At 33.0% G+C, this 14,643-nt stretch overlaps 1 protein-coding gene across 1 annotated transcript in view; it reads left to right on the top strand.

The window, feature by feature from the left end:
- LOC129804473 (voltage-dependent T-type calcium channel subunit alpha-1G) overlaps positions 1-14,643 on the top strand; it is a 133,050-nt gene that overhangs the window by 22,983 nt on the left and 95,424 nt on the right. The window contains exons 2-3 of the mRNA XM_055851805.1: positions 3,331-3,747; positions 13,697-13,808. Of these exons, the coding sequence (XP_055707780.1) occupies positions 3,530-3,747; positions 13,697-13,808 (330 nt within the window). The 5' untranslated portion in view covers positions 3,331-3,529. The remainder of the gene's footprint in view (positions 1-3,330; positions 3,748-13,696; positions 13,809-14,643) is intronic.

Here is a 14,643-nt window from a genome sequence, read left to right as displayed (position 1 = left end):
AATTTTTGAGGTTAGCTTCAGCATATTTAATTATGCTTCCCCTACGACTAGCTTTATTCTAATAAAGATATCAACTCTTTTTTTTGATAATTGCAGTACCTAATTCAACATATTAGTGCCTAAAAATAATCGCAACCAATCGAAATGAATTAATTAAGTAATTGCAAATTTGAGGTTATGTTTATGAAGTTTGTATCCTACATGCGTTTCTAACGTTTCTTAAAGAAAAGACTTTACGTAGGTATTTTTGATATATTCCAAAATTATGGGTTTTATTATGAGTTTTTTATGAAGAGCTGGATTCCTAGAAAAAAAAACCACAAAAAATTGAGGTTATGATCAATGTACAGGCAAGTTCGTCAAATTTGAATATTTAAGGGGACTGGATGACATTTATCACTCCCCAGCGAGCACAGTTCAAGACACAGTTAGCTAAAAAGAGGTGCTTGTTCAGCATATTTTTACTGAATCCATCAGCAAAAATGTGCTGACCGGTCAGCAGTCGCCGAACAAAAAATGCTAACCGAATATATGGAAGTGGCACTGCCTTGCAAATTTTCGTTTAGTTTTAGCAGAATTCAGCTGAAAATACAAATATTTTCAGCTAAAACTGAACTCGGTTAGCATTTGGTACTCGTTGGATCCTCAAATTTGAACAATATTTTGAAAAAAGTAACGGAATTTATTTAAAATACACTTTCTCTGAATTATAAAAATAACTATTATAGATTATATATCAATGTGATTTATTTTTAAATAAAAGGAGTTTGTTTAGGAGTTTAATATAATACGATAATATCGAGGAAGCACCATAGAAAAATGATTCTAATTCAAATTCCACGTAAACCTTTCTTCATATAACCTCAAATTTTGCATTTTAAATTGACGAACTTCACTGTAATCGTTCAATTCTTCTAACTCTTGTTTAAAAAAGAGACTTCTGTTGCTAAAGAGACAAAACTCTAAAATTATGAATCAGAGATCCTGAGTTTGATTCTTGCATGAAATCTGGATTCAGCGTATAAATCTTTAATATTTATTGCTAATTTACTTCCTCGCCAATTAATTGCCATTTAATAACTTTCTGAAATTTAATGGAAACAATTTATCATTGTCCACTAAAACTATGATGATTTATAAAATGTGCCCAGTAGATGCATTTTCAATATATCATTGCCTTATATCAGAAATTATGATAGGTGTAAATATATTGTTTATATCTGGCGTAAAATAAACCAGATAGGTACTTTAGAGTGCTCATAATATTATCAAAAAACTCGACTTGTTAAAATGTTGAAATTTATTTAATGCATCCAATAAAATTTAAGTAGGGTAAATTAAGCTAATTCAAAACCTGCTCCAAATGGAAACTTTTTGCTACTCCAAATGGAAACGTCCTTGTTTTTACGATAAATACAGTACTAAATAATTTTATTTATATATTTTCTATACCACAGTTTCATTATTTAGTTAATTTTTCTCCAAATAAAGTGAAAATCCATTCATATTCACAAATTTTAATTTGTTAATTTCTCAGAAAAATTAAAAGTGTTTCTTTTCACCATCGAATTTTTCATCGATTGACTATGTTTTCCAAAGAAAAACACAATGAGGTGACTGTTGTTTATTCGATTTGTTTAACATTTATGTCATATTTCTGGTAATTTTAGTTAAATTAAATTCTAATCGTTATTGTTAACGGTACGTGAAGTTTTCAAATGAAATAATTACCTATTTCGTGAACAAAAAGGGTTTTTCTGAAGTGTTTGCAAATGCTTTAATTGGAAACCCCGGAAATATGATTTCTTGGAGAGATTTTCTTATTGTTTTAGATGAGAAAGGAGAAAAAACCAGGAATAAGAACAAATCCTGCACTAAAGAGCAACTTAACAAGGTTTTGAAAGCCTTTTGTCGTGGTTTCACTTACACTGTTTGTCTCCAATTAGAAACTTTCCCTTGTTTCTATTTGGATTAATATCTTTCCAATAGAAGCATTTTACGCTAGAATATTTTTCCTGTATTTAAGAAGTTTTCAAATTATATCTAAAGAATTTTCACTAAAGAGTAACATTCTAGAAGAGTCAAGGTGCAAATTTATGTAATTCTCTTCAGAAAAAATATGTACTTAATGTGTTGAATCTTTTGTCAAAGTTAAAGCGTCTGGAAATGGTTTTGAATTAGGACATTTACCCTAATATAACGTTTCTTTATTAATCTGCGTTTTTTGATAAGGATAAGTGTTCGAATTTCGCATTCCAAATGTTACAGAACAGGTTGTCAATAAGTCCTGACACGAGTTCTTAAAGTGTCAATAGGTGTTCCTTTCACCCTAAAACCATTTTTGCACGGTTTTTTCAGTCCTGAAAACCTTGAAAATGTACTTAATCCCTGGACTTCTCGCAATTTTTTACAGTGCGGATAAGTCGGAACTCCGGTTCTATAATTCATGCGTTTTGTCCTTGGCAGACTTACGATTTCAGCCGAGAGGCGGATTAGTGGAAATTTATGGAAATGTGGTATAATCACGAATATAGTGGCGTTAAGCTGTATGACGTTAAGCTGTGACGTTAAGCTGTGTGACGTTAAGCTATGACGTTAAGCAGTGTGACGTTAAGCTGTGTGACGTTAAGCTGTGTCTCGGCTAATTCGGAGGTCCGTCAAAGCACTTTCGTTTAAGAAACCGCTTTGGATCATTAGATATTTTCTAGGATTAACTCGGCTCGGGGATGCCTCGAATCGCGCGGATTCTTTCTTCTTGAGAGAAGACTTAATTTCTAGAATTGATAACGTGCCACATTATATAATTCATCAGATATATTTGATTTTTTAGGTTAGAATATTTGAGGTTATGAGACCAAAGCTTAATAGAATCATGTTTGTAAGTGAATACCTCAAATAATAGAGGATTCTCTTGGTTGGAGACCTTGGTCTCCAACCTATTCCTCAATGCAGGCAGAAATTCTTCCTGTTCCTATTCTGATGAACATTCTGCGCTGTGGTTATCTGAATTTAATGACTTTTTGCACATGAATACAAAAAACTCTCGGGATTATTCATGTACTAATTAACACTTATAGTACACCGTACTATATAAATACTTAACTTAATTTGTTATTTAAATTTATTAAATGTAAGTCACTAAATTATTGACATATTTGAAAGTTTCTCCTGTACTTTATGGGACAGGTATTTTCTTCTAGAATTACTTGCCCTCCTTATGTACACACATATTCTTCCTTTATTGAAGAAAGTACACAATGGGAAAATTTTCTCATGCAATTCAGTTCGAGTTATGAAAATCTTTTCTCTATTTGCGGATATGAACTTTAGTTTCGACGGAGAAAGTAGGTGGGAAATGTGAAAAGGGAATTTTGCACAAAAGGAGCAAGAGAGAGGAGAGCAGTGGGAAAGGGCCATAGTCTAATCAACCTGTACGGTGTTCCTTATTAAAAAGTAATATTCTAATTATGATGAAGACTTGTGCGCGAAGAAACTGTGGTGTGAGTGCAAGAGACGAAGTTGGTGAACAATGAGTAGTGCATCGGATATCTCAAAAAGTGCCGGAAAATCCAACATGTCCTCTCATTCATCATGCACCGGGAGCACCTGCAGCGATGGCGAAACATGCACATCGTCATCATCTGGAGAACCAAATTTGCCATATCCAGGATTTCCGGAGATATCACTCAAATATCTGACACAAGATACAAAACCCAGGAATTGGTGCCTACAACTCATCACCAATCCATATCCTTTTCAAAAAAAAAAATATCATGTCACTCAAAATTCCCTTTTTTTTCTATATTCAAATATTGAAAATTTAACTTCAACCAGAAATTATTTGCATTTCAATGATCTGGAATTTTTTAAACCATTGAACTTAATATGTATGGTGGTGTATGTATGTGGTTTTTTGTGTTCTGTATTCAGGACGCAGCAATATTATTTTTTTTTATCAATGTGTAAAATATCATTGAAAGTTTATTTAGTGGGGTGGAAGGATAGAAATTTTGCAATTCATTGAGATCTGGCAGACTGACATTGATTGTGTGTACATGGGAAATTTCCCATGAGAAAATCCTATTATAGAGAAACAATTTTTTTGCCATAGGGTCAATTTTCATTTTAGATACAAATTTAAGTTGTTTTTTTTGTGCGGTGTGAGGATTAGGTTGATTGTTAACGCTCCAGGCTACAGCTTTGTTTTGGAAAACAAACTGTTAAAGACATGCTTTTCCCACAAACTCTGGGATATAGTTTTTGAGAAGCAATTTATTGCGGGTTTTATAGTTAAAAATTAGACGCACAATTTATTATAATGGTGGGATTAATTGGATGAGAAATAAGTTAATTTGTTAAAGTATGTTTATAGGATGTATGTTTCAAGAAGCATTTATTAAATCTTTCAAAGAGCTTCAAATTGTTAAAAGATTACCTTATAGGACTCGTTGAAATAATGGCTTCCAAATATATTTTGCTGCTTCATGGTGCTATTACAATGAAAAGAGGAAATCCGAGGAAATCTTTCTCCTGTACATAGTTTTAGCACTTTACTGTTCGGATTTTCTTTGCATTGGCTTCAGTAACGACACGACTGTTTGGTGGTTTTGGAGCACGGCAAGAACTAGGGAATACAGTCGAGACAGAACCCAGCACAAAGAAAAGTCGATAATACAGAAACACTTGAGAACAGTCATGTGCTAAAATAATCTTCAAGGGAAAGATTTCCCCTTTTGCAATTTTCATTGGAATAGTATGCACCATGTCCTAGGAAGTCACATTCTGTGGTTCATTTCTAAAATTTAGATCTCCCTTTAGTCTGTTATAATCCCCCTGTTATAATAATTAGTGTCTGGGCTGAAATATACGGGAAAGCGCGCTACCTTCGGACGACTCAAGCTTCGCACAATTCAATTTTTTTTCTATATTCCTTATAGATTTCACCCATAGCTCCTTTCTGAGAATTTGAGGCATTGGATTAGCTATTAAAATATAATAATATAATGGGACTAATTCATTTATAACACATTGAAAAAAATTATTTGTGCGAAGCTTAAATCGTCCGAAGATAGCGTGTTTTCCCGTAAAGTCTGATCGATTTTCATTTTTTTTCTTCATTTTTTCAAAAAATGTTGTGAGAATGCCAGAAAGAATACTTGAATAGCATAAACTTAACTTTAAAAAATGATAGTGCTTTTTATTAATTTGCCAGGGGATAAAAATTATAGAAAAAAAAGAAAGGACAGGATGTCTACCTCTTGTATATTAGGGGAAAGTAGGCATGGTTCGTACACAGTGAACCTTCAAACGATCTGAATTTTCTCTTTGTTTGCAAAGAGCTAGTTCGTCATTTAATAGCCAAATGATTAGATAATTATTATCCTCATGAATCGAGATGAGAAATGACGAACGAGATCCTTGTAGGTTCTCTACCGGACAAAACTGTACCAATGTTTCAAAATTCTCTATAAAGGATTCAATATCTCATGATCTAATTTATATTTTGACTGAGACTTTTTTTTCTTAGAGAGCTTTATTATAAAGCTACAAATTGTGCCTTATTAGAATTTTCTAGGAGAAGGGCTAATATTTTTGTAGAGCCTTTTAAAAAAGTATGTTGCTTAGGATATCGATTTTGATTAGTTTAAAAGGCTAGCCAATAGTTTAGATCTAGCCGAAAGCGATTTTTTCGCCCAAATACAATAATAAATGGTAACAAACTGCGAATGGAGTCCGGATTTGAAAGTCCTACCACTGGATCACGTCTAGATACGTAGTCTGATACCTGTGATATGGCCTAACGTCATGTTGTGCAGCCATTTTGTTGGACCAAAATCCGTTATTGATACATTTTTCATATCAGAGCGTATTTTACTCAAATATACCATTATACTTAGGTTATAAGTTAAAAAAATCCGGAGGAGTTCATGCAAAATGTATTAATAACAGCCGGAAGTCATTATATTAAATTCTTTTTACGTAAATAGTTCATAAAATAAAATTTTAGAACAAAAAGTAGCGTTTGGGTACAAGTGACAAAATTGTACCAATGCATCCTTTTTTTTTTAAAGGCTCTACAAAAATATTAGTTCTTCTTCTAAAAAATTCTAATAAGGCACAATTTGTAGCTTTATAATAAAGCTCTCTAAGCAAGAAAAGTTTCAGTCAAAATATAAATTAGATCTTGAGATATTAAATCATTTATAGAGAATTTTGAAACATTGGTACAATTTTATCCGACACTGTATATACATGCATATCGACTTGTCAGAATATAAATCGAATAAGTAGATATTTTGCAAAATTCGTTTTTTTTACTTTTTGGGTACTCCTTGATCTCCTGTACCTTCACTGCAAATATTATACCTGAAAGTTAATCATTCCAAAGTTATAGGGGAATCAAATCTTAAAAATTCTATAAAGTTCCAAGCCAATGCTTTGCACGGTTTCAAGCTTCATAATAACTAAATTTTTCCTATGTTTCTGAATAAATATCACTCCGAAATATATTTTAAAAACAGCATACTTTCCTCTAGTTTTCAAAATATATATGTGCAAAGAGTCACATTTATGGAAAAACATAGGAAAAATGTTGTCATTGTAAAGCTTGGGACCATACAAAGGGTGCAAAACATGAGCACCTTCCCCTACTCTGCATATAAAATCTCAACTTGAATTCGCTCTCCTGTAAAGATGACCACTCGCGACTTATTCGTTTTATATTCTGAGCCATCGATATATAAGACATTTTTATTATTTCAATAACTGAACGTTAATTTTATTAAATGTTCTGAAAAATCAAATTCCTCCCAGTTGTGAATGAAACTTTTATAAAGTAAAAGTGCTGCAAGCGCTTTAGATTTTTGGAAGGGTTGATTGTTAAAGCTATTGTATAACTCTAATACTTCCTAAATGTATTAAAACTAAATCTTTTTTGGAATCAAAACTAAATAGACTACAAGATTTCTCCATCAAAAACTTTCTTGATTAGATTGATTAGATTTCTCTTTGAACATCACATCAGTTAAGTTTAATTCGTTCTGAAAGAGTTACTGGATCAAAACTCAATCCAATAGAGTTGAAATTTTGACTTGTTGAGTCTCACACTCAATTGCAGGAAAATATAACGTCTTTCGAATTATATGCTTCGTACGATCCCAAGCTTCGTAATGACTAATTTTTTCCTATGTTTCTGAATAAATGTTACTCTTCGCACAAATTTGTCAAACTTTGTGCAAAATTTAATTTGAAAATTCGAAACTGAATTTGAATTCATCCAACATGAACGTTTTTTTTACGCAAATAGAATTCCATTTACCTTTTATCCATGACACTATTCGAGAATCAAATTCCAGCTTTGAATGGAAGAATTTTACCTTTACAAGTATAGTCCAAAAAAATCGAAGATCTATTTGAAAAGCCAGAAAAGAGACATTCTTACTTCTTGATATTTCTGTAAGGTTCCTGAAGTACTTCCTGTTCGAATTTCGAAATGCTTGAAATACAAAATGTGTCAATCTTCACTTAGTAGCGGGAAAAAAATAAAGCAACGATGCTTATATTCCTGCCAATTATTAAATCACTTCATAGTCACTGAGTAACTCTTTTGCTTGTTTTTTTAGTGTGATATTTCATAAATATTGGCCACTTTGTGTGAATATTTTGTTTCAAAAATTCAAAAATGGGTTTAAATTTTCGAACATCAACGGTATCTTGTGCAAATAGAGTTTCATTTACCTTTTATCCAAGACACTATTGGAGAATCAAAATCTACTTGTTTTTGGACCCAATGTTTCTTCTTTGGCTTTTCAAATAGATTTTCGAATTTTTCAAATTTTACTTGTGAATGGTAAGAATCTTTCCGTACGAAAGTAGATCTTGAAAAATTCGAAAATCTATTTGAAAATCCAAAAAGAGACTTTCTTACTTCTTATTACTTTCGCAAAGTGGCGGAAGTTAAATCCTGTTCGAATTTCGAAGTGCTCAAGTATCAAAATGTGACGATATTCACATTGTTGTGAGGAAAAAAACAGAACAACGAAATTTACTGTTCTTGCCCAAATATTTAATCACTCCATAAACACTGAGTAACTCTTTTGCCAGCTTTTTAGTGTGATATTTCATAAATTTTCCCCACCTTGTTCGAAAATTTAGTATGAAAATTCGAAATTGAATTTGAATTCTTCGAACTTTAACGACTTTTTGTGCAAATGGAGTTCCATTTACCTTTTATCCAAGACACTATTGGAGAATCAAAATCTACTTCTGTTTGGGCTCACTCTCTGTCTTTTTTGAATCTTCAAATAGATTTTCGAATTTCTCAAATTTTACTTGTGAATGGTAAGAATAGATCTTTAATTGTCACCTTGTAAATATATTGGCAAATCGTTTTCTATTATCTTTCTAACTATTATCTTTCGTAAGTTTGAAAATTAATACATCGTTCAGAATTTATATAAATAAATCTTGACTTGATTTTTTTTTAACTGAAATTCATATTTTTTTAAAATAATAAATCTTTCAACATTTGCCAAACAACTCTACATAAAATGCTAATAAAGTAGGTTTGTTTAAAAGTCCTGTCCATATTGCACCCACATGTTCATTTATAAAACTACATTCTCTTTGTCATCTGCAAATATTTTTCTTTCAATAGCAATTAGCATGGGTATATTTGAGTATGGGGTAAATTTGCAATCACATTGAGAGTGGAAATTGATTTCAAAAATGGGTTTATAGTTGAATAAAAGTGAAATTGTAGCGTTTGTCATCAAGACTTTCGTCTGCAAATTTAATCAGTATCACCACTCAATTCCACAACGTTTAATGCAATTATCGAGGAAAGGTTTCTTGTTAGGGTAAAATGGTGACCCACATTCCAGTCAATTTGAAAGGATATTGTTCTCATTGGTATGTAAATAAATTTTCTTCATCGCAGCGACAGAAAATGTGAGGAAAAGATGGTGAAATTCCTCAATAAGCATTCAATTTGCTTGGAGAGAGATTTTACTTCATGAGTAAACTTTTAATGTTCTCTCATTTCTGGTAATAACGATGTTTCTTTCTCCTGGGGTGTTGGGCAGAAGAAAAAGATGTGAGAGAACCTCTCAGGAACAGAAGTATCGAAAAGTTGAGGCCATCATTGGGGAGCGAGGAGAAATATATTCAAGAGGGATAATTCAGTCGTATATCTCAATTATCGCAAATCTATAGGAAATTAATGGATTTATCCTGAAGCTTTTGGGGGTCAATGGGAAAATTTGTGTTAGCTAGAGAGAGGAATTATGAGATTTGAGATTAGGGGATGAGGTATGTGGTTTAATATTTTGCAAAATTCTCAGTCAAAAGTGTGCTGTGGTGGAGAACTTTAAAACTCATCCATAACTTTTTCACAGGGCTCTTTTGGAGATTACGATAAAAGTTTGGTGGTGGAGAAATCTTGTAAGGAATTTTCAGCCTACAAGAAAATCAGCTTAAGACGATGAGATTCACAGGGTTTTCACCCATGACTTGTGTTATATAAATTAAGCGGGAATTGTGCACTGAGAAAAAAAACAAAAGATAGTAAAATTAAACAATTTATTTTAAAAATCTACTAGTCTCTATTAGTTGAAAGATCTTTTTAAAATTTATAGATTAGCAGAATTTTAAATCAGATTTTAGACTTTAATAACTGTAACTGGCAGTTAATTCAATTATTTGAATATTAGAATTTTATTATTATATTAGTAAGTTTTACTAACTTATCGCAATTTGGCATTTTTATCGCTATCCAACAAACAGAAAATGCGAAAATTTATCTAAAATTAAGGCAAAAAAAGCTTTCTTTTTTTAAGCTTTTGGTGTTCTTTAAGTAGTTCAATTTTAATATTTTTTTATCTTGATTGCATACTTGAGTTTTATATTTTATTGAAAATGCTATATCGTACCTATTTGTAAATTATTGTTTGATATGGTTTGAATAATGTCCAGCGCACAATAAATTTTGTTTGTAATCTTTCTAAATTAACACTTAAACTTAAATTTTAAAATGGTTCGTATTAATTGTCACTAATTTATCTTCTATAGCTTTTTATTTTAAAAATTTTAACGGAAATTATATGATTCTGATTTATTTATTGATAAAAAGCCGTACGTGGTCTACGAAATTGGTTTCAATAAACTTAACCTCTTTAAGGACGATAGGGACACCTGTGTCCCAAAAACAAAAATGTTCCTACGGTCTAAAGCAGAGGTGTGCAAGAACCGTTTGAAATCGAATAAACGTCAAAATAGGTAGCGTTTTGACCATTGACGTACAAATTCCATTGGACGTTTGTTCGGTTTCAAACGGTTCTTGCACACCACTAGTCTGTTATGTTTTGCTCTAAAAACTGGGAAAAAGTGTTTTTTGTGAACCCCAATTTTTTACCCTCTCGTCCAGACTAAATGGCATCAATATGAATTATTAATAAATCAAAAACGTATTATTACAAATATGAGTAGAGGAGTTTCTATCTATGTAACGATTGCACCCTGGCGGACTTACAACCCTGTCCCGAAATACCAAGGAACCCAGGGAAAGAGGATAACAAAAAGAGCTGAGAAATATCCTTTCTGAATAGCCCTTATTTTCATGAAAATTGGGGAAATCTGTTACTTCACTGGTCCTGGCTGGTCTGTGTGTCCTGTTACTCTTTAAGAGCCCCTACTTTGGAGAAAAGAGGCGCTTGACTTCCTGGGTAGAAACCTGATTATGGAAACTAGGAGGAGTAGCCCCTCGAGCTATCCAACCGGACACTCTTAGCGGTGTTGGCAGTGATAATTGTCAGACCAAATAGGTTAGATGTAAATCACTGGACGAAACTTAACCAGAGGATGATTTGTACTGTACGTTCTCCAATAGACCTGAAAGCACCCACACAATAATTACGAAGCCTGGATACACTTCTGAGAGACCGAAACCTCCAGAAACGAGACTCTCTTTTTAACCCTCTTTAGAAGCAGATAAAGAGGAGTAGATGCCCAAGATCAGCCAACACCAGTGAGATGCTGATTCTCCTCCTGCAGTAAAACAGTGGATGGAAAAGACTGAGGTATCCCGAGAGTTCAAAGGAATGGACAACAAGAAGGCAACGCAGAAGCGGTGAATAGTGACACTCCCTATTATCCAATTATTGAGTGGAATAGAGTCTTTTATCATTTCAGGAGAGGGTTGTAGTAAGTCCACTAGGGCACAATAGTTATACGTGTAGGAGCTCCCTTACCCATATACGTAAGATTAAGATTTAAGATTTGTCTATGGGTCGGTTATATTTCTTTCGGAACCGCTACATCGAGACCATTTATTTAGGCTTATTATGCACTTCCCATTATCCTGCTCTATCTTAACTCCCAAGGCGGTAACCCTGCTCTGTATCACAGTAGGGGAAAGTACTCTCCCTTCGAACGTTCATGCCTTTGTGTAATGTGAATTTTCTTTGATTTTTCCTAAGACACTTACACATTTCTATTAACTATTAGTTAGCTTGTCATCGATTATTGATAATATGTGACAATCATGTAAAAATCTCTTAGGAAACGTAACAGAAATTCACATCATTTGAAGGCATGAACGTTCGAAGGGAGAGTACTTTCCCCTACTTTGTGTGCGTTTTGATACACACAGTAGGGAAAAGCGCTCGCTCATGCTTTGCATGGTCCCAACCCTTATAATGACTAAATTTTTCCTTTTTTTTTTCAATAAATGTAACCTATCGCACCCATATTTTAAAAACTAGGGGAAAGTGTCCTGTTTTTAAAATATATTGCGGAGTTACATTTATTCAAAAACATAGGAAAAATTTAGTCATTATAAAGCTTGGAACCATGCAAAGAATAGGCACTTTCCCCTACCGCTTTATATCACGGTAGACCAGCCTAGATTTGTGGATCTGGGCAGTGAATGCGTAATTATATTCGACTGTACTCTGCATGCCGAAACTTATTTCCTATACCAACCTCTCTTTTCTAGGCTGTATTACTTTTTCATTCATTCACTGGACGAATTAGAGATTCGAGACTAGGGTGGAAGGAACACCTATTCGACAGGAAACCCTTATTGACACTTTTGTCAAAATGATGAAATTTATTTAATATATCTGGTAAAATGCAATTGATATGATGTTTTTTTTTCTGTATTCTACCTTTTTTTATAAAAAGAGATGTTCAAATTTCATATCCTAAATCGGTAACGAAAGTGTTAATAGCTGTTCCTTTCATCCTAATACAGCATCTGACAAAATTTGCAGCTACCTAGTCGCAAACCCGAGATCTCATAGTCATAGAAACAGTACTCTATCCACAGATCCATTGAGGCCCTACCTATTTATGTAATAATATTAATAGTTTCAAGCCCTATACACATTTCCATAAATTTTCCTCAAGAATTGTCTTTTTGACCGAATCTTGACATTTTTCTCTACAGTAGTTCAAAAAGTTGTTTTTGACGAAAATTGCTCCCAATGTGTGATGAGGCATTTAACCCTTTAACGACGAGACAGTTTTCGCTAACCGAAAATCAGCAATAAAAATAAAACCGATAAACAAAACTTGTAAAAGGTCTTACATCTAACCTTGGAAAGTCCAACAGAGTCTGATTTGGTCTAATTTTTGTCTCTATAAACTATAGGGACAAAAATAGCCCAAAATTTAAGTAATTTTTCCGACGATACCAATGACTGATAATTTTCACTCTAACGAAAAATAATGTTTGAGTATTGTAGTTTCCTATTCCAAACCGGTTTTGCTTAAAAAAAAACTGGAAGTATAAAAAAAACTAAAATTAACTTTCGATATAAGAATTTAAAAATTTGTCATTTTTGAGCTTAAATATTTATCATATAGCAAATAGGTGGAAACTTGCAAAAAATTTCCTAGATTCCTAGAAAAAATAACTGTATGTAATCAGGAAAAATTATTGTCTTTATGGGACATCGGTGTTCCAATCGTCCTTAAAGGGTTAATGAGAAGTCATGTACTATGCTTTTCAGTTAGCTTCAGTCAATTTTTGTGGATTAAATTTGGCTTTTTATTCTAAATAATAAATGTATTAAAATTTTGTAAATAAACTTGCAAACTTTTGCAATGAAATTTCAAGTGAAATATTTTTTTTGCTTCTTCAAAATTTGCTTAAAAATTCCACTGCTTATTAAGTTCGAAATTAGATAGGGTAGATGACCCAATTAACGTCATGCCCCATTTGATTCCACCCTTAATAAATCTATGGAAGGGAAAGTGCTCAGCTCATGCTTTGTATAATCCTGAGCTTCGTAATGACTTTTCTTCAGTATTTCTAAATAAATAAGATTCCGCAATATATTTTAATTAAAAACTGAACAATTTCTCTTGGTTTTTAAAATTTTAAAATATTTATATATGATTTGTAGAAAATACTAAATAATTTTTTCTCAGTGTATATATCTTCCGCCGAATATTTTCCACCTTACAATTATCTCTGGGAAGTTGTTGAGAGACAAATTAAGATCTCAAATGGGAAGTAATTTAAATAAATGAGTGCGTGTATTTATGAAATATTCAGTATGTGTGTGCTAAATTTAATTTTTATCACCGCAAAAGCCACAAGTTTGTGCTTTTTGGAAAGGGAAAAATACTTTGGGAAACATGTCACGAAAATTAATTTTCTTTACATCAAATACTTGTTTTTGTGCACCAACACGTGGTTCGAGCGAATCTCAATTTTGGTAATCTTGCTGAATTGTATAACTTTGGGAATGTATCAACCCTGTGTTGACGATGAATGTGTAACAAATCGCTGTAAGATACTTCAGGTATGTTGTGCACGAAATTTAGGCTGAAGAGGTAGAGAATGGTAGAAATATCCTTGAAATATTCCTGGGAAAAAAGAATATATAGGGGGACTCTCATGTATAATTCAAGATAACGAAGTTCTTAAAAAATGCAAAGAGGATAGAGGTACACAGTGAAGAGTATCATTCGGTGAAAACATGAAGGTACTTGAATCAACTGGTGAGAAGAGCTTCTTTTCCACGCCCTCACACGTTTCCCGCCAAAAGAATATCCATCCACCAAACATTATATGCCATATGACCTCCCTCCTAATGAACCCATTGAACTCTCCAGCATCATCTTCACATATGTCGCAGCATAATGTTCTGCCAACCCCCTCCGACCCCACAATGACTTTTCGATAACCTCTCAGCAGAGGAGGGAATGCTATAAAGTTGCATAACGAGGCAAAGAAAGCGGAAGCAAATGGGGGTTGGAGAGAAATGGAAAGTGAGAGAACATCGGCCACAAAATAAGACCAAAACCTTTACTTCAACTTTTATGTCCAACAAAACACTTTTAGCTGTGGGAAAATCCCCCTGAAAAGCTCTTCCGTTCTTGGTAGTTTTTCCTGTTTGGGTAAGAGCGCTTCGTTTTTTTTTCTTTGCAAGAAGGGAACATAAAGCTCCAATTCACTTAAACACAATTATTAAAGTCAGGGAAAATTAATGCCTTCATTCGTGATTATGCATTATTTACAATTGAAAGCTGATGACGTAAAATCCTCTTCGAGTGGAGCTTTTTGGATTAGCTTTCTCGTATTGTGATACACAAAGAATAGACAACTATTGAGGACAAAGATCTTGAAGCTTGATA

The sequence above is a fragment of the Phlebotomus papatasi genome, chromosome 1, assembly GCF_024763615.1.
Source record: "Phlebotomus papatasi isolate M1 chromosome 1, Ppap_2.1, whole genome shotgun sequence".
NCBI lineage: Eukaryota > Metazoa > Arthropoda > Insecta > Diptera > Psychodidae > Phlebotomus > Phlebotomus papatasi.
This window is presented reverse-complemented; position numbering and strand designations above follow the sequence as displayed.